Below are 19,387 nucleotides of genomic sequence, written 5' to 3' on the forward strand. Positions count from 1 at the left end.
TGAGTTAATGAATAAGTTACACTGAAAACAAATTTCTCTAGTAACAAAAATATGTATACAATTTTACAGCAGTGTAAAGTTTAACTATCAAATTCTTTTAGGTATGAAGTATTCATTGAACTGTCTGCAACACAAATTAACTAAAGTTGTTTTGTTAGTGCACATACTTTATCTCCTCTTCTAGAGCAGTTTTGAAGAGTTTGAGAAGCAGATACTCTTCTCGTTGATTGGAGGCATAGTTGTATAAAGTGAAGATGACCGTATCCATAAATTTGGTTGATTTGTTTTGTGGCATCTGGAAAATCAGCTTCGCCAGATATGTGGGATTAGTCTACAAAACAAACAAATGACTTAAATACTATTGTCCAGGACAAACTACCCCCACTTGAGGGGGGCAGCTCTCTCTACATTTCCATTAACACCAAAAGTATTTATGTTGATTCCCATATATATATATCGCTTTTCCACACTGACTTTACATTTTTGCAAATCCTAATGCATAAGAAACACTGAGTAGCGCACAATTAGATATCTGTGGATGGCACCAGTAAGGATTTTATTTGTTTTTTCCAAACAGTACCTCTGTGCATCAGGTCTATGTAGCCGATGACAATGATAATTTACCAAATGACAATGGCCATCTATCAAGATGACTTTGCATACTACGTGTCCACTTAAGTATTAGAGGACATCTGGCCTGGAAAAATCTAAAGTTCTTCTAGAAAAACTTCAGTGAGATTACATAAAAAGAGCACAAGAACAGATGCATTATATGCTGTCAGCTGCACAACAGACAACTTCCTTTCCACCACATATAATGCACAATAGTAGGGACAGTAATTTACATGGACTAAAAGATATACGGAGGAAAACATTTCTCTCTGGCTTCAGTATAGACTGAAGTTATTCTCAAGAAAAAAAACAGCTATATATCTTGCACAGTTTAAAGACAGCAAGGATTTTCTTAATTACAGGAAATATTAGAAGTTGATCATAGTATTTGTTGTAGTCTGCACACTACTTTGGAAATATTTTCATAATCACTATTATAATCACTAAAACAAAGCAAGAAATATATTTCTAGTTTTTCTTTAGCAATTTGCTGCCATGTTAATTTTTACGTTAAGATTTACCTGTAAAAGGTAGAATAAATGTTGATAAGCCTCCAGTTTTTTTCTTCTCTCTTTACTCAAACCTTTGATTCCCTGTTTGTCAACCATAACCATCTCTTCCAGCTGACTTTTGCTCTTTTTGTTAAGTTTCTTACTGTGTAGTACCACATCCTGCAGACAGATGATGAAAAGTCTAGATTACATATCCACAAAAAAGGCAAACTGGAAAAATTAACATTTTCCCAACCATGTTAAATGTGATATTCCTCCAGGGGTCTTTATTAGCAACTTTGTATATTTGGTGCTCTATTCACTAACCAGTCTTTTGAATATCTTTATCTTGTCACCAGTATGGCTTGCCAGCAATGACCATCTGGGAAACCTGATCTCATGTACAGACTCATTTAGTTAACAATGGACAAGCTCTCAAGTATGAACTGAAGTCTACTCCATCCTAGCACAGAAAAGATGCTTAAAATCTGCCAAGCAATTACTATTGTCCGCAAGTAGCAAAACAAAGAGTGACATTCAGTAGCAAACTGACATACCACTCAGGACAATAGAACAACGTCTACCACAAGGTATTTTGACAAGATTACTTAAGACACACAAAGAAACTGCTTAATTTATCAGGAGTATTTTAACTAATTGAGGGTGACCAAGCACTGGCACAGGTTGCTTAGAGAGATTGTGGAGTCTCCACCTCTGGAAATATTCAAAAGCTGTCTGGACGTGGTCCTGGGCAACATGCTCTGGGTGGCCTTGCTTGAGCAGGGGGTTTGGACCAGATGACCTCCAGAAGTCCCTTTCAGCCTCAGCTGTGCTGTGATTGTGTAATCCTGAGCTTCTTCAACACACAGAAGGGCTCAGTGCATGTTACCAAGGGAGCCTGAACAGAGCCTGCTGACCTGAAGAGTGATTCTGTTTTTCACCAGCAGTCCAATCTTTATATCCATTAAGTTCAAGTCCTTCTCCAGCTGTTGATTGGATCGAATTTTTGTAACCACTTCTTCCCTTAGCCTTGTTACTTCTAGTTCTTCTTGAAAGTCTAAGTCACTTTGGTCCAAGAGGTAGGCAAATTTGCGCAGGACAGTCAAGGGTGGATTTTCAGCACCAACTATAGTTGAAGTAAATAGTTTTGTTAGTTGACATAATACTGAACACCCCTTAAACCCTCAGGAAACTGATCACTGTGCAGAAAATTTTGAAACTGCAGAGATGTTTATGCTAGTTAGAGCAATATTTTTGTCATGCTGTGTAAGTACAGCTATCCAAAATATTTTCAGCTGTAAAACAATTGATTTGCAAACACTTGCATCTGTTTTTGAAGGGGAATAGGAGACTGAGAAATCCCAGGTGAATGTTTTTTAAAAAATGACTGAACACAGTAACATACTTCTCCCCAGATATACAACATTCAACTGTTACCGCTTACTTAGAGTTCTGTAGTCCTCCCTGGCTTTGTTTGCTCTGAGAAATGCTTGTATCTTCACAATTTCATCATTCTGGAAGGGACAAAGATTAGGCAAAAGAATCTAGTTATGACAACATTTCTGCTCAGGAACACACTGCAGAACCTGCGCTCTCTTTCCTGAGATTCCCAAAACTGCCTGTGCAGTCATATTACCCTATTTTAATGCATCATGTTCAAAATGGGAAAAAAAAAAAAAAAAAAAAAAAGGACTTACATGATCCTTGAAGTATTGCAGCCGTTTCCTGTAAGCTCTCTTTGCTAGCCACATTTTGACCCATGACTGAATCTGAAAATTAAATAAAGTTACATAAAAACTTAACAGATACTGCACAAACTGTTTTGTGTGTGTATTTTCAACTCATTTCTGATAGTCCTCTTCTGCAGGCATGCTGTTCTCGCATGCTTGGGGACATAGATGACTATATGACTGGGCTCCTACAGTCCAGTGACCAGATTAATGGGCTTTCACTGAAAGAGCAAGTTGAGTTCAAGGCTCTGCCACTTGTGTGTAGCATTATCTTTGTAAGTCATTTCTACTTTCGAGTCTCAGCTCTCAGTTGTAAACCCGTCTCCTTCAGAGACAGGAGATCAATATCCCATCTGCAATCTACGATCTACTCATGATGTTCTATCCCATGAGCATCACTGAAAAGTGAACACTTTTCAGACAGATAGATTTGACAGCTTTTAATGAAATGATAACACACTGTCAGCTCAAATATTTTCTAATTTAGTATTATGGAAAGGGAAGTGTAAGGAAATCTATTATGAGGCACTCAAGTTCAGCAAAGCCTGATAGAAGTCAACCACAGAGCATTCAAGAAGCAGTTTACTTAAGCTGTCAACTAAACAACTTTCAACACCATGCAAATTTCTGGAGCACAAGTACCTCCAGTTTGTGTTCCTAGTCTGTAATTCCCAGGTGGTGGAAGACCAAGCCAAGGTATAAAGCATACACAGGCCCCAAAACACAGTGGGCTCTTACCTTAACAATAGCAGCAACATTGCCTTGAAGCACCTTTAATCTGGCAACATAGCTTTTCCTTTGTTTGAATCCTTTCCAGAAAGCCTATTTTATAAGAGGCAGGAGACCATTATCACTAATAAGAAACTATTATTTATTAAAATCTGCATGTATACACTAAAATCATTAACAGTGTTCATTTTGTAGAGAAAAACTGCCATTGTGGTAAAAAGATAATTAAGGTGTAAGTAAGCTTGCCTTTTTTAAGGTGCCCTGATACATTTCATGTTAATTTGGGCCAATCTCAGCACAAATGCTTTTTTGTCCAATGTCATTTCCTTCCCTCCCCTGCAGCCATCCTTACTCTTATCACCAGTACACCCACATCTTTTATCATTCCGGTCACTGGCTTCACCCCACACAGGGAAGACTCTGCCAGCTCTTGCCCATTACATCCAAAAGCTGTCCCCTACCTAGCTGGACCCCTGTTGTTCTTGGCCTGGCCTCCTTCCCAAGTTTCTGATCTTCCAGAGTCACTCAGGATCATGTTCTACCACAGCCAACGACCTCCCAGTTCCTGCACTTGGCTCTCCCTTTGCTAGCTCAGAAGCACTCTTGGCAAGGAACCCAATGACAGGGATAACACAGATACTCTCACTACCTTTACCACATTTTGCCTTTCGTCTCTATGCAGCCAGTGACACCAGCTTTGTCCTCTACTTGTTGTCTTTTCACAAGTTATTTCTATTTTAATGCTTATAGAAAACAATCAGAGAACAATTTTATTTACCTACATATCTCCATATTTTTGAACCTGTTCACAGACCCTGAATTCCTCAAAGAACAGTACAGTCCTTTACTGGGCTCAGACACCATGCCAGAAAATGAAAAGCCAATCCCAATGACAGCTGCTAGTGGTAAAGACATTTATCATCATGAATTGTTAAATTAAGTTACTACAGATTAAAAAAAAAAAAACCAGTTGTACACTTCTCTGATTTTTTGGGGGGGGAGATTGATTGATTGTTTTTCAAGACTGGAATAAGTTGCTTCTAACAGGAGGTGGATATTTCACCATTTAAAACCAACATGCAAACATTTGTCAGTGTTCACACCCTCAGCAGAATGTTTCCTTTATACTCTTTTCAGAGTTCAGCAAACTGAAGAAATCAAGAAATACGGCCAGAGCCCAAGAACACCAGGGCGGCTGCCACTCCCCACCCAGCTATGACTTCATGGAGCAGAGGCAAACCACTTCCAAGTGGGGATAGTCTAGAAAGGAATGTATTTCTTAAGTCATGCTTTGCCAAGGAATTTCTGCTTCAATACTCAACATATATCTTCTGATCTTCTATTGTGCATAGTTAGGTGTACCATGCAAAACCTGAGCACCTCAGAATAAAGCCAGGGCTATGTATTTCTGAGCTTCTCTGACTGAGGTAACTTAGAATGGAGGTGGATATGATCCATTCTTTTAAAACTGGATATATGCTATTTAAAAGCAGTTACTCCAATGAGGACAAGAGCATATTTGCAGATGTAGAAGATTGAACTGCTGCTAAGGAAAACATGGATACAGACCTATTTGAGAATTTTATCAGTGGTAGTAATCAGCCACATTACCTGTCACATGCAGAAAGTTGCCCAAGCCATGTTACCTTCTTGTTCTAGAACAATACCTGTATTTTGATGGCAGATGGTTCCTGGTTTTGAAGGTATGCTTTTCTCTCCTGATAATTTTTTCTAACTAAGAATCCCCTTGCTCGGGCTTGCAGCTGAACAATCAGATTTTCATTAGCAAGCCACAGCTGTTCTCGATTGTAATCTGCTGTAACTTGCCCAACAATGCTCTGTTAAGAGATCATGGAAAAAAGTAATTTAAAAACAAAAAACCTCAAGCCAAAACCACCCTGGAATTTGGTCTGTATTCTCTCTCCATCATCTGTATGGCTTATGTTCATCCTATCCAAGCCCCTCTGATTTACCCCTAGATTTTAATTAGTATGAAGGAAGAGCTACTTTACTACCACTGAATTTTGTATGAAGGGTAACTGAACTCCTTTCAAGCCTCAGTTATTCAGCTGGATATTCTATTTTGAGAGAGGGGCTTTTTTATACTTTAGGAGAGCTCTGCTTTCCTAATATTTACAATTTTTTTGTAGAAGTCAGACATCTAGAAATACTAACTGAATCAGGGAGCTCTCTCTAGGGAAGCACACTCAAGTATTGCTGCAGTCAGAATTTCAGAAGGACCTACACTGTGACTTGAGCTGTTTGTGCAGCAGAGTAAACCTGTAACCTAGGTGGGCTTCATCAGAATAAAAAAAAAAAAAAAAAAACAAACAACAAAACAAATTGCACAGAAGCTTGTGTGATCTACTTCATTCTAAGTTATATTTCATGCTAATGCAAAACCTCCACAGTAAGGCAGTTTAAGTATCACACTCATCCTATGGAACTTGGAGATACAAGAATTCTGTCAGATGATTAGATTTAAACATAAAACGGTGCTTCCATCTGCCCCCAAATACATAATGAAATTCCTTGTCGTAGGCCAACAAGAAGTCCAAAAAATAAAAAAGGATATGAAAGCAATCAGACTTCCCTCCATTGGTGTCTGCTGGTGACCATTAAAAGGAATGCTGTAACTTCCAGTTAGGAAGTCCCTGTCAGACATCAGACAGGAGGCCATGCTATCACTGTCTGCTTAGACTTAAGTTGCTGCTACTGTTAGAAGCAGATACTGAATTAAAGTGATCTTCAGTATCACCCAGCACAACCTCTTCCCTTGATATTGCCATGTCTCTCTCTATCTCTCAAATGTTTATGCTGCATTTGCAATAAAAGCAAACGCTTCAGCCACCTACCTGGATTTCTTCACCAGTTAACCATGAAGTTTTTGGTGCAACTCCTTCAGGGGCAGTACAGGTACCTTCCTCAGTTTCCACATTGTAATAGTAATCATACATGTTTTTCATTACAAGTTTAATCCATGGACTTTCATTAGAATCTAAAAGTAATACATACCATTAGTACACATTTGTGCCCCATTACACTGACAAATTACAGCTCTCCCTACGCATTTCCCATGTCTACATTTGCTACAAAGCCATTTTACATGTGAAGTCACTATATATCTTGGGCCAGTTTGTAGTAAAGATGTTTTCAAAATACTCTGTTAGGTAGATCAGGATCATTCTTCTAGAATGAAACAGCTGTGCGGTTCGTACAGATCCACTGCCAGCTTCTCCAAACCACAGTGTGCCAAGTTAGTGCTTGCTCCTGAAACAGTGTGTGCTACGTCTTCCGTCATCACTCACATAAGTGAAAACAGACTGCATTTATAAAAAAATGTTGTTCTTGTCTTCTGGCCAAATGCTGGCCTTATTGACACTTAGCTCACACAGGACATTTCCTATATCCACATCATTGTCTTGTTTAGTGCTTTGGTAAACAAGGCTGTATCCTGACAGGCAGGAAAAGCCTCATTTCCTCATGGACAAAAGGCCCCAAGGTAAAGCTGATAAGGTCAGTTGTGCAAAATGGCCTCTCAGAACTCATGTTGCAGGATGAAACATGTCCATCTACTGTAAGAAAGTGTACTACATTGACAGTAACTTTCTTTATTTGTTAGTTATATAACTTGGCTGCATTATCTATGACCAGCTTGCAGCTCTAACATGACAAAACATCCCGTAGTCTTGCTATGGGCAGATTCTAGCCCCAGCCTTTGCTGATACCTGCCACTCTGGCAATGCACTGGGACCATAAATGGGCCATGGACATTCTAGCAGAGCCTGGCTTGGTCTTTGACAGTAAACAGTAAGGCTGAAGCGTGCAGCCTAACCCTTCTCTGCATCTGCTAACGGGGGAAAAAAACAAACAAACAACAAAGTAATATGGTTTTCTGAGAGGACGGACTAGTCTATTGACAGTCACAGAGAAGCTGCCCTAAATTCACTCAGAGGCTAGTTTGAGACTCTAGAAAGTCTTAGCTAGACCCTGGAAATACCTAGACTCATTTCTTAGTATGTACTGTGGTCTGGATGATGTGTGCAACAGTTCAGCATCATGTGAAAAGTACTTGGGCAAGTATAACATTTCCCAAAAGATTTAAAACCAGCAACTGTCTTCCTCAGTTTACAGTGATTTTAGGTAAGCCTTCTGTGCTAGTTTTCCAGTTGCCTCAGTGATATGGACACACGTAACTGTCTTATTCAGGAAGGTTTTTACCTTCTCTAGTTTTCAGGTTCTTGGCTTCGGAGAGGTTCCTGAAGTAGGTTTCAGCACACTCAGGAATGACTCGTAATCCAAACTTGGACTGCAGTATCATCAGGATTGGCTGTGAATCACCCTTCTCCAAGCTCTTGTTAATCATTGATGTTCCGACAGCCACTAGGGTAAAATAATGACATAGAAAATTAAATGGTTTATACTCTATGTACCCACAACTGTAGCCTCCAGCAACTTTGATAATGGACTTCTAAGGCTGGCACACACAGACAGCATGACATACACAGCAATTCTGTGCTTCACCCATTTGCAGCCTCCATGCTTGTAAGGACAAGTATTTCAGAGAACAGCAAGCTTGTTAGACAGAAAGCGTGCACTCCGCCCAGGCAGATGCAGCCACAGCACAGCTGAGAGCAGTCTGAGGGCATAGCTTCTCCCCCATCAAGTGACACAGCAGCTGACACCAGGGCAGGGGTTGAAGATGGCAGGTACCCCCTCCACTCAGCCTGCCCTAACAGACAGGCCACATCTGCTGATCACTTGGGAGCCTTCTAGAGATGCATGAAGTCATTAGGTTACAAGCTGTAAATCTTAACATTCACTTTTACTGTTGTACAAAAGGGGAATAAAACCTGATTGCCTTGAGCAAAGTCTTGCAACACTAACAGCATCCTAGTTGGGATCCTGAAGTGACCCTTTCTTGTCTTCACCCACTGTGAGCTTGTTTAAAGCTGATGCAGCAAATTCATGCCCTTGAGTCTGTCAGAGATGCAGCTTTTGCTTCCAGGGCACATAAAAGTGCCCTGAGAGGTGATGCTGTGAAGCATGTTCAAACTTTGAGGTGATATGACGTTACCCATACTCTGATTCAGGACTTCCTAATCGTCCTTTCCTTTGTGCAGGTCCCACCATCACTGAAGGAGCTGATACCACCACACCTGACAGCATGTAGCAGCACATGCCACTTTGAAGTGCCTTATACTCTAGAGGTATATGCTGCTTTAGAAACTGCTGCTCTGGTCTGTAATGGTGTTCCTTCACATCTAAATTCAAGATCCATGCACAGAGGAACAAGTAAATAGACATATAGCTAGAACATATACATGATATACCGCCTTAAGTGAACCTGGCTACCTTTGCATCCCACAGCTGCACTTCACGCTGCAACACCAAACATTTTTCCTTACCTTGTGTGTATCCAGATGAATACAAAAAACATCCCTCCCCATACTTAGTGCTCTTCCTACACAGAGCTGACCCAAAAGGTGCTCAGTATCAGGAGCCTATGTACAGGAGGCACTGCATGAGACTGAGCTAGCAGGAGAGCATTTCGGCAAAAGAAACTTTTTCTTTGTGGTTAGTTTGACTAAGGTGGAATGAGTAGCTTTGGCTAAATAGCAACAGGTCAATCTCCAAATACCTTGGCAGTCAGCTGAGAGACAAAGTGAACGCATGACACCACACCACCACCATCTGGATTTCTACCAGATAGCATCCTGCTATTTTTCTGTGCTTTGAAACAGACCCTTGCCAAGCACACACGTGCTCCGCACGAGACTGAACGTGACTTTGTACCACAGCTGTGGTATTGTGATGCCTAGGCATCCAGCCTCAGCAGCAAGGAAGCAGGAAAAACTGGGAAACCACCATTACCAGCTTGCTGCTGCTGGCCCACGTGGCTCTGGAGGCTCAGACCTTTTCATACGTAGTCCCATGTGCCTCAACTCTGATCACCTGTATTTGAATGCTTCTCTTCCTCCTTTTCATCCTATAGTTATGGGTGCTGGAAACTATTGTTATAAAGACAGAAGAGCACACAGCCTAGCTAAGAGTTGTTTCTGGAGGTCCCCTGATGCCTAGCTTTTTCTCATCTTTTAATTAACTATGCCTTTATTTTTGAATGAAAATGTAAGAAAAATATTTAGTAGGGAAAAACCCCAATTCAACAGAAATTATTCCTTTCCATTGAAGTGCTAACAATGGTATACAAAGATGCAGCTGTCTGGTGTGATAAGCCTGAACTCTCAACAGGGCCAAAGATCAGCTTTTTCCTATAACACGGACTGTCTCACAGTTTGTAAAAGCCTTTTAAAGTTTTAACACTGTAGTATTCAATATTTATATAAAGCATAAAAATTAGTTTGGAAGGGATCAAGACTGTTTCAGTACAGCTGTCAGTACCTTCTCTTATTTTACTGCTTATTTTATTGCCGCAATCTCAAAAATACACTTTGTTCTGACTGAAAAATAAATCTTTGACTGCCTTGCAAAAATTTTGGAGAGGGACATGGGGAGTTGTTTGCCTTCCAAAAATAGCATCTCTGAGACAGATCAAAATAAAAGTTCATTTCCAAGTTGTGATCAAGCTGAACTTTAAGTTTAGACTACGTGAACATAACATGCTAACTTCCTGAGACAGGATGTGTTTGTTATAGGAAGTATCAGGTTCTGTGCCGTGGGGAAATTTTAAATCTCATTTTTTTTAACAGCAAAACCTTAGAGCTCTTCTGAAGAATGTACTGTGCTGACACTGCTTCCTTTCAACCCAGAGGGCAGAGTACAGGAGATTAGTAGTTATTTCCACACGTGACTTGTTAAAACAGTTCTACTGATCATACTTGATTGTGAAAAGCTGTGTATTACCTACAAACACAGATTATATGAAAAGATTTTACTACGAAATTTAGCTAGTACATCGAGCAGTGGCCTATCATTAGCAACATTATATGGTATCAGTATATGGATAATGCTGTGCTAATTTCTTCAGGCCATTTAAGAGATATAGTCTTAATGCTTTTACACTAGTGGATACAAACAAGGATATTTTCAAGTCGCCCTTTAGCTTTAACTTACATCTGCTTATAAGCTATGCATTTCCTTCCCTTCTCTGCACTCAGATGTTTCCTCATGTCTCTGGTTGGCATTGATGGGAAGCAGTTTTTGTCCACAAAAGAAGGTATCAGCACTCCTGAGTACAAGAGCTTGGCTGGGACAATGTGTGTGCGTCTGACCCCATCTCAGAAAACACAAGCCAGGTGCTTCTCACAACGGATGTGTGACCTATGAAAATACTTCAGGTGTCTTCAGTGTATCTGACTGGTTACATTAAGACTGTATTAATTGACTAGATCAGTTCTAAAGTAACAGTAACGTTAAATGCAATGTTTCTATAGGAGGGATAGAAGATTTTGTAACAGCTAGCTGTCTTTGTTCTCTTCCACCCACAGCTTCCCAATCCCTAAATACTGACATAGCCTGCCTATAAGTAAACAGGCTGCCGCACTGCGCAGGAAGGCTGAATGCAGCACTACAGGAATGCACCGACTTCAGCAGTTGTATTCACAAGCTCTTAGGGTGCAAAAGAAGGCGACACTGACTCACCCGAAGGCAAGTCAAGCAGAAGGTGAACCAATATCCAATGCCAAGCTAACAGCCTCGGCTGCTCTGCGCTGGCCCCAGGCAGGAACAGGTAGGGACACCACCATGCTCTCCAGTGTGCCCCGTACACCCAACTACACTTGAGTCTACATTACTTGCCAAAGTTTATTATGTATAATGAATATTTTTCCAAAATTATTTTATTCGGTCTAAATTTTGACAGAAGGTGTTGAGTGCATCCAGCACACAGTTCTCTGACAGGATAAGCCTCAGCATTTTTCCTAGAGATTTCCTCCTCTTTATAGACTGGAAGAACATGCACTTCTCCAAAAAGCCCGAGTACTCTTTTTACAGTACTTTTACAGTTAACATGTTTGGGGTTTTTGTTGGGTTTTTTGTTTGTTTGTTTGTTTGGGGTTTTTTGTTGTTGTTGTTGTTTTTTTTTTGTTAGCACTTAATAAAAGGCATTATAATGAAATAGGAATAAGCAAAGTTGTAAATGTGTAAGAATTTGCTCTTACAACATGCATCAAGATTTTAGTCTTATATAAGAAAAATAAGCTCCTGAACAGTATATCCCTTCTCATTCGCATATCCTTCTGTTTCACCAGCCATGTGAAGATACACTGCCACTAGAAATCTTGGTCATTATGTTAACCTATATAACCAAATCCACTAAATTATTAGCCAAGCCTTAAGGATTACCACTTTAGATAAAACCAACACCACCCCTGGAGATCTAAGTCACCCTAATTTCAGTATGACAAAGAACATGCATTCATTTCTTTTGATGTATTTGAAGGGCTGCCACGCTTCCCTGAAGTGGGAAAAATAAATTACCAATTTCAGGTTTGCAAGACTAAGAAAACCAAGAGCAATGCAGATGCAGGTTAATGCTTACAGACTGCCACTTCTTTTATATTGTTATTGGCATCACTGATTCCTTTTTGTATTTCGTCCAGCCACAGAAGCGCTGATTCATCTTGGGATTCCTGGAAAAAGGATAGAGAAAAGCCTTGAAAAAACTGAATTATAACAGAAGTTGTCTGAACATGCTGATAGAGCTCCAATATACAATCTCCTCTTGCAGATCCCTTGGACACTAAAAAGAATTTGATTGCTTAAAATCAGCAATAAAACACAGTCATATTCTATTTACTGACTTGAACAAACTCCTGTTCAAATACAAAGCTTTGAAAGTTTTCATGTGTAGAAGACACCAACCTGCTAAAGATCAATAAAAATTTTAAGCGAAGTTAGAAGTGTTTTCATTTCCATGATACATAGGCAAAGAAATGTGAGTGTCAAATAAAACCACACATTATCAGGCAGCACTGTGATAGTGGCACAAAGAGCACAAAGCAGAAGACTGCAGGAAGTTGGCTTTCTTTCAGAATCCCTTATTTGGAAAGGATCCGCATGTATACCTGAGTACACGTTATGTTAGAAAATAACAGCAAAAGCTGACATAGAAAGACAGCTCAGGTTTAGTAATGATGACTTAGCTCAGGTGGTGAATGTTTCAGGAATTAAGCAGCAGAGCAGGTCTCACTTCCTACAGGCTACCAGTGCATGGCATAAACCCAAGTTAAAATAGAAGGCACAGGAAAGTGGGCTCTGCATCCCTATTAACCAGCCCCGCTCCCACTCTCCATGTTCACAGGTGAACCAACACTTCAGCTGAGAAAATAGGGGTTTGGAGCTAAAGTGACATTTAAAATCTAATCCAGTAGGTGAAGGAACAAAATTCGTTTTAAAGAGGAAATAGGAGTGCCAGGTCTATAATAGACTAATGATGAGAGAAACAGGAATGCACTGATTTGATAAAGATCTAGGAGTATAGACACACAAATACTTCAGGGTAAAAAAAAAAAACAAAACCAACCAACCAAAAAAAAAAACCCCGGAAACTCTCTCAAGCTAAAACAGTGTGGACAAAGAACCAGATTTGCAACAAATATTCCTGGTTTTGTGTCCAACTCCAGGCCAAAAATCCAATAAATCTGTCATCCACAGAAATTACAAAGAGGAAACAGGGTAAAAAAATCCTAAAGACAGACTCTTCAGTTTGCATCATATATGTAAACAACGTAGAGGAATATCTAAATATAACCAAGTAGTGTCAGGCAATTGCATGACAGTGGACACACACCGCAAGTTTTTGTAACAAGAAAGTTAGAGTTAACACTTGAGAGAGTGTATACTAAATTCCCAAACTACAGCTGACAATTTTGAGAAACGGATTGAGAAACTGAAAAGAATTCCTTATCTGGTGTCCAGCTTTTAGGCACTAAATACAAGAACAGGCACAAATACTGCTCTGGAGCCAAGTACAGCTTATGCCGAGCCTCACCACTAGCTTGGAAGCTGGGCCAAGGCTTGGGCTAATTTTGCTTGCTGAAGCAAGCTGTTGTTATTTGGCATTCAAGGAAAAAAAAAGGGGCGGGGGGGGGGAGGCAGGCAGAGAAAAAGGAAGGGATCAACAAAACAGCAGATGAAAATAGGGGAAAGGTTTTAGAGGCTGCAGGCTGTGGAGGGGTGGGAACTGTCTGAGCAGAGCCGGCAGGCAGATCGAAGGAAAACAGACAGCTAACAGTGGGGAGGGAAGTAGAAGGCAAAGAAGAGCACAGTTTTCTGAAGGCATGTTTCTATGTGTGGCTTGCTTTCACCTTCGCATTTGCTAAGCTGAGATCACCACACTCTGACCCAAGCCTGGCTTCTTCCTCGACAAGACTACAGAGTTAAGCAGCCTGGCATGTCAGTTGGTGGATGAGATCCTTGGGGATTTACTAAACATACCCTTCGATTTTTCCAGGAAACACCTTTTTACCCCCAATATCTGTATGTACAAATTCCAGTAGAACCCCCCACATTGGCTTCAGGCTTGTGGTAAATTAGGAGTTAAATTGCTGCTGTAAAGCAATTTTATCTCTGTTGGGCAGAGGCTGAATCTGAGTCATGTGTGCATGTTTGGATACGTCACACCCTCTTGCTGTAGTAGACAAAGAACAAACTAGCTCCTTACCACAAACCTCATGCCTACAGGATGCTTCTGGAGGACAGATCAATCATTCTTTAGTCCCTTACAGAGGGGAAAAAAACCCCCCATAAAACATCTCTTGAGATGAACTAGAACATCATCGTTGTTTGGCTAGCTGGATTTCACGTACTACAATGAAGATACTGTTTTTCACTGGACTGCTCTCTCTTACCTCCAGTCTTTTCACAATAGGTGAGTCCTCCTTTCTGTATCTATTCCATATTTTAGTCAATAACATGGCTTTTTGATAATGTTGACGCTTTGCCAGCTTAAATGGGCTGTACATCCACCATTACAGAAAACTATACTCTAGGAAGTCTCACTTAAGGCAGATTTTTTCTTCCATTTCAGTGACACCTTACCTCCCCCCATTCACTTTCTATAGGGAATTTTATTTAAGGGATCTTTCTGTGCTTACTGAAGATGCATCTTCTCTCCAGTATTTCTGTAGTGATATGATAACCTTAAACCTGTAGAGTCTTGTTCTTTCTGCTTTAAAACATTCAACAGAATTACAGCTTCACAGATGGTGCTATTAGAAGGAAATGCTCACATAACTATTATGAGAAAAATAACCAAAGGAAATGATCAAATAATAAGCCTATTTTTTTCCTCACTAGAATTAAAGCTGTTTTCAAACAAAACTAATTTTTAAAAGCTATTTTATATATATATACAATATATATGAGCACATGTATTTACATGTATGTCTTTTACAGAGTGACTGGAATTCACCTTCCGGATTAACCATCCGGAAAATTACTAAAAAGGATACAGTCTACTAATTATAATTTCAAAACATTCTACTATAAATTTGCCAGTGAGCATTGACAGAACTGTTTTCCATATTTTATTCCAGTATGGAAGGGGAGAAGGAAAACCCACAGGTTTTCGCCCAAATTTCAGTTAGCTTCTGAATTCCAGTTTCAAGATGCATGCTCTAAGCTTTACACTACGTCTTTTTTCATTAAACACAGCTAAAAAAATTTTTAAATGACAGAATTAATTACACATATTCTGCAAAATCCAGTTTGCAACACATGGTTTTAGAAAGTATTTTGAACACATTTGTGCTTCATCTGGAAATGTCAAAGACTAAGGATCAGGCATTAATAGAAGTGCCATCATTGGCTTTGCCCACACGCTAGTGATATTTACTCACTGAAAATTTTCCTGATACCTGAAAAGTTTCATTCACTTACCAATAAGTAAAGACTAACTGCCCTTCCTCACATATGAGAAGCTGAAAAGAGTTGGTTTGCTTTAGTCAGAAGGTGAAGAATTACATTAATTTGATAAGTGAGACCAAAAAATTGAGAGTTATTTAAATTTTTTAATTTGAAAGTTTAAGCCTGTGTTAGGCAAGACAACACTTTTTGCAGTCATGCATTTCATCCATGAAGTGACAAGGATAGTATCGCTCTTTGCTTTGGAAATTCTGATCAAGCCTAGACCAAGGCTGCTACTTATATGATGAATTACCAACATTGCTACTACTGGGAAAAACCCTCTACAGGTGATAAATGTTACACAAGTGTCTGATATTTTTGGCAAAGATTACTAAAAACATGCAAAATGTAGAAAGATTAGCTTAACACTAAATTCCCGCTAAATTTTCAAGGTTGTGTGTGAGATGACAAATAAAGTGAAGATTGTCCTTGAGTACATTTGATATGAACACCCAAAACAACGGAGAATGCCACCAAAACTTTTAAACATATATTGCTTTTCGCATGGAGATGTTTACCTTTCTCCATACCTGAAGGTGAACTATATTGCTGATCCAGTAGTTTGGCCTTTTTAACAATTTTACCTCTTTTTTTAAGCTTCAGAATTTTCACTGAATGGCTCTGCAATTAAAACAGTGTCTCTTATCAAGACTTTCCGTGGAATTTCAGCAAGAGACTATGATTACATCCCCCCATATGCTATAGAAGGGGAGACAACGACCATCCACATCAGAGAGCACAAATGCTCTCCAAAAAAGTCAAATGACTCCACTTTAACAGAAGTGAACAACACCACACTGGAGTACCTGACCAGTTCTCTGAGCACCAAGCTAATACCCACTGTCTACCTCAGTGCTGTTTTATTGGGTATACCATCTAATGCCATCATTTTGTGGATGCTGCTCTTCAGGATCCGGTCTGTGTGCACTGCCATCCTTTACACAAACTTGGCGTTTTCAGATCTGCTCTTCTGCATCATGCTGCCCTTCAAAATAGCATACCACATGAACGGGAACAACTGGATTTTTGGGGAAATGATGTGTCGAACTACCACTGCGGTGTTTTACGGCAACATGTACTGCTCCATTCTGCTGCTCACGTGCATCAGCGTCAGCCGCTATGTGGCCATTGTTCACCCCTTCACCTACAAGAGCCTGCCGAAACGTGCCTATGCCATCACGGTCTGTGCTACTGTGTGGACCATTGTCTTCTTGTACATGCTTCCACTTTGCATAATGCAGCAAAGCTATTATGTGAAACAACTGGACATTTATACCTGCCATGATGTGCACAATGCCTGTGAAATGATATCTTCCTTCCAGTTCTACTACTATGTTTCTTTAGCTATCTTTGGGTTTTTAATACCTCTTGCAACTATCGTTTTTTGCTATGTCTCAATTATACGAACACTCAAGACTCATGAATGGTTCTGGTACGTTAAAGTTAGTCTTTTGATCCTTACTATCTTTGCTATTTGCTTTGTGCCAAGCAATATTATCCTTATTATCCATCACATCAATTATTACTATTACAACACAGATGGGTTGTATTCTTTTTATCTAATTGCTTTATGCCTTAGCAGCTTAAACAGTTGTCTTGATCCTTTCCTTTATTTTCTGATGTCGAAAATTAGAAGTCAATCCAATATTTATCTAACAATGGTTAAAATATCCAGGGAAAAATGAATTTAGTTCTATATTTATATTATTGGAATTATGATTTTGTATAGTTTTAACCCAGGCAGCAACAAACCTCATGTGCAAAAATTAAACTTAAAACATTAAAAAGTGTTAAAAACCACAATCTCAGTAAAATTTGACACACCACAGAAGGAATATCTTCAGAAATACACTTCTCCAGCTCTATAATTTTGTCATGTGTATTGCAACATCTGGTGTACCTAGACTGAGGGAAGTGGCTCCACACCTCCATTTGCTTTTGAGAAGATCACTTTCATGGCCATGGAGAAGAAACCAGAGTATCAGTCACCACAACCTCTGAGCACCAGAAGAAGAATCAATATCCAAACCTCACTTTTAGGCCTATTCATGATTTCCAAATACTTCAAATTAGCTCTCAGCCCACAATCGCTGCAGGAACAGTGATGTGAAAACAAGTTTTTGGCCCAGTGGATATGGGAACAAGTAAAAGCACTTTCTACATGCCTGGGAGCTGTCAAGCTTTGCAGAAGCTCCCTGTCACATAGCCAGAGCAAAATACTGCCCTGGATGTTGGAAATAAAGAGCGAGAGTCCCTGTAGGTTCAAGGAGCAGTAAATCTACAGCCATAGACAGGGACACTGACACTTCCAAGGCAGCATCTGCTAAGAGGCTGCTTAACCAGATTTGCACTGGAGACTTGTTCTTCCACTTCGTCAGCGCCTGCACTCCTCTAGCCCATGAGGATTGCTGGGAGCTAACCCTTATCAGTGTGAATCCAGGCATGTATTATTCTTGCTTGGTAAGCAAAACAGGGAAGCTATTTTGTAGTATTCTCTGTTTCCACATCCTCACAGGAAATACCTACAGTGTTACAAATACTGAAGCTAGATATGATTGATTGTCCACAGTAATAAAGCAAAAGGTCAGCTTTTACCTTTACATAAATCAAAAGCTACATGTATACTGAGTATAAGTTCCTACAAAATTAGCTTAGTGGTTGGCATTTGTATTTGTAACTGCAGCATGTTAGACAGTGATGAGAAAAAACGTTTTACATCAGTTTGATAGTAGTATTGTAAAATACTTAAATAAAATCATTTGCACTGGAAAATGTCTTCAAGGAATTTGCAGCCTGGTAAGAGTCCTCCTCTTCAATTTCTTCTTCTGGCTCCTAGTTTAAGTTAGTTTCAATCATGTAATTCCCTCAACATGCACAAGAACAGATTTTAAAGATAACTTTAAAATAAACCAGATGTTATACCACTATTGTGAATATAAAAACTGTGAACGTAACTGTAAAACCTGTGTGCCTGTCACTCAAAAATAAAATAACACAGGAACCATTTCAGAGTTTGGCACATCTGTTTAACTTTTCAGGTATCCATAATACACTCCCTAAACACAGGGTTTCTCTTCACTGCGACCTGAATACACTTGGTTTGAAATAGCCTTGAGAACTGTTCGCAGCTGTGGTTTAAGATTACAGGAATAAATAAATTCCAGGTTTGCATTTTCAGTTTCAAGCAAGGAACAAGTAGGTGTGATCTGAGATTAAGACTTGTAATGGGTACTGGGAGATTTGGGTGCAGGCTCTACTTCCCCAAAGCCACTGCAGCTACAAGGACGTGACAGCAGGCTGGTTCAAATAAGCAAGCAGGTTTGACCCATATGTTTTTCCAGATGCTGGGGAACACAGGAAGTTCACAGGCAGACCTATCTGATCCTTGTAAATAAAATACTTCCTTTTACCATAGCTCACTCTTAAAACATGTTAAATACAATTAAAAGCAGATCTGCTTTACAGATGGGGCTCAGAAAAAGTGAGGAATAGACATACTTTAGACATTGCATTATCTTTTCAATTCTGTTTGGATTTTTTTTTTTTTTTTAAGGAAAGTTCAATCTAAATCATATCTTTACCTAATGAATGGTGATGTCTGTGTGATTGACTAGCATAGAAAGTAAGTCAGATTAATGCATCTGAGTATTTCTTTTTGGAGCACATATAGTACAGTGTTTTGCTCTTTTCCTAAACAGGAGCAATGCTCCTGTTTACAGAGGAGGTGTTTTAAGTAGTTGTCAAAGGACTGCAAAAACAAAATACCTCAGGAAAGAAAGGCCAGCAGAAGTCTCTAGGAACATCACAAATTTTTGAACAAGACGATTTCAAAGAGATTGTGCAATTTTTGTTCCAAAATTTGGAGACACGCATTTGTTTTCTACCAGCACATTCACACAGGGACCAGGTTTGCACCGGGAGAGCACAGCAGCAGCTGGCAGGAGCGAGCCAGGGCAG

General features: G+C 39.6%; 2 protein-coding genes across 4 annotated transcripts in view; one reads left to right on the plus strand and one right to left on the minus strand.

Moving 5' to 3' along the window:
* Nucleotides 1-19,387, minus strand: part of IQGAP2 (IQ motif containing GTPase activating protein 2) — a 130,303-nt gene that overhangs the window by 19,507 nt on the left and 91,409 nt on the right. For all 3 annotated transcript variants that reach the window (XM_082335410.1, XM_082335412.1, XM_082335411.1), the window contains 10 exons: nt 12,063-12,153; nt 7,784-7,945; nt 6,418-6,560; nt 5,230-5,400; nt 3,572-3,655; nt 2,801-2,872; nt 2,548-2,617; nt 2,021-2,229; nt 1,134-1,283; nt 168-331 (listed from right to left, as the gene is read on the minus strand). In XM_082335410.1, the coding sequence (XP_082191536.1) occupies nt 168-331; nt 1,134-1,283; nt 2,021-2,229; nt 2,548-2,617; nt 2,801-2,872; nt 3,572-3,655; nt 5,230-5,400; nt 6,418-6,560; nt 7,784-7,945; nt 12,063-12,153 (1,316 nt within the window). The remainder of the gene's footprint in view (nt 1-167; nt 332-1,133; nt 1,284-2,020; nt 2,230-2,547; nt 2,618-2,800; nt 2,873-3,571; nt 3,656-5,229; nt 5,401-6,417; nt 6,561-7,783; nt 7,946-12,062; nt 12,154-19,387) is intronic.
* On the plus strand, nt 14,273-17,251 carry F2RL2 (coagulation factor II thrombin receptor like 2). The gene is made up of 2 exons (XM_082335413.1): nt 14,273-14,393; nt 16,028-17,251. The coding sequence occupies exons 1-2, from the start codon at nt 14,336-14,338 to the stop codon at nt 17,113-17,115; spliced, it is 1,146 nt and encodes a 381-aa protein (XP_082191539.1). The 5' UTR covers nt 14,273-14,335; the 3' UTR covers nt 17,116-17,251.

The sequence above is a fragment of the Platalea leucorodia genome, assembly GCF_965183815.1.
Source record: "Platalea leucorodia genome assembly, chromosome: Z".
Classification (NCBI taxonomy): domain Eukaryota; kingdom Metazoa; phylum Chordata; class Aves; order Pelecaniformes; family Threskiornithidae; genus Platalea; species Platalea leucorodia.

Excerpts from the sequence above, each read along its gene's own strand:
- F2RL2 (XM_082335413.1), top strand. The coding sequence starts at position 14,336 with ATGAAGATACTGTTTTTCACTGGACTGCTCTCTCTTACCTCCAGTCTT. Across the intron at positions 14,394-16,027 it reads CTCCAGTCTTTTCACAATAG|CTTCAGAATTTTCACTGAAT; the intron begins GTGAGTCCTCCT and ends TCTTTTTTTAAG.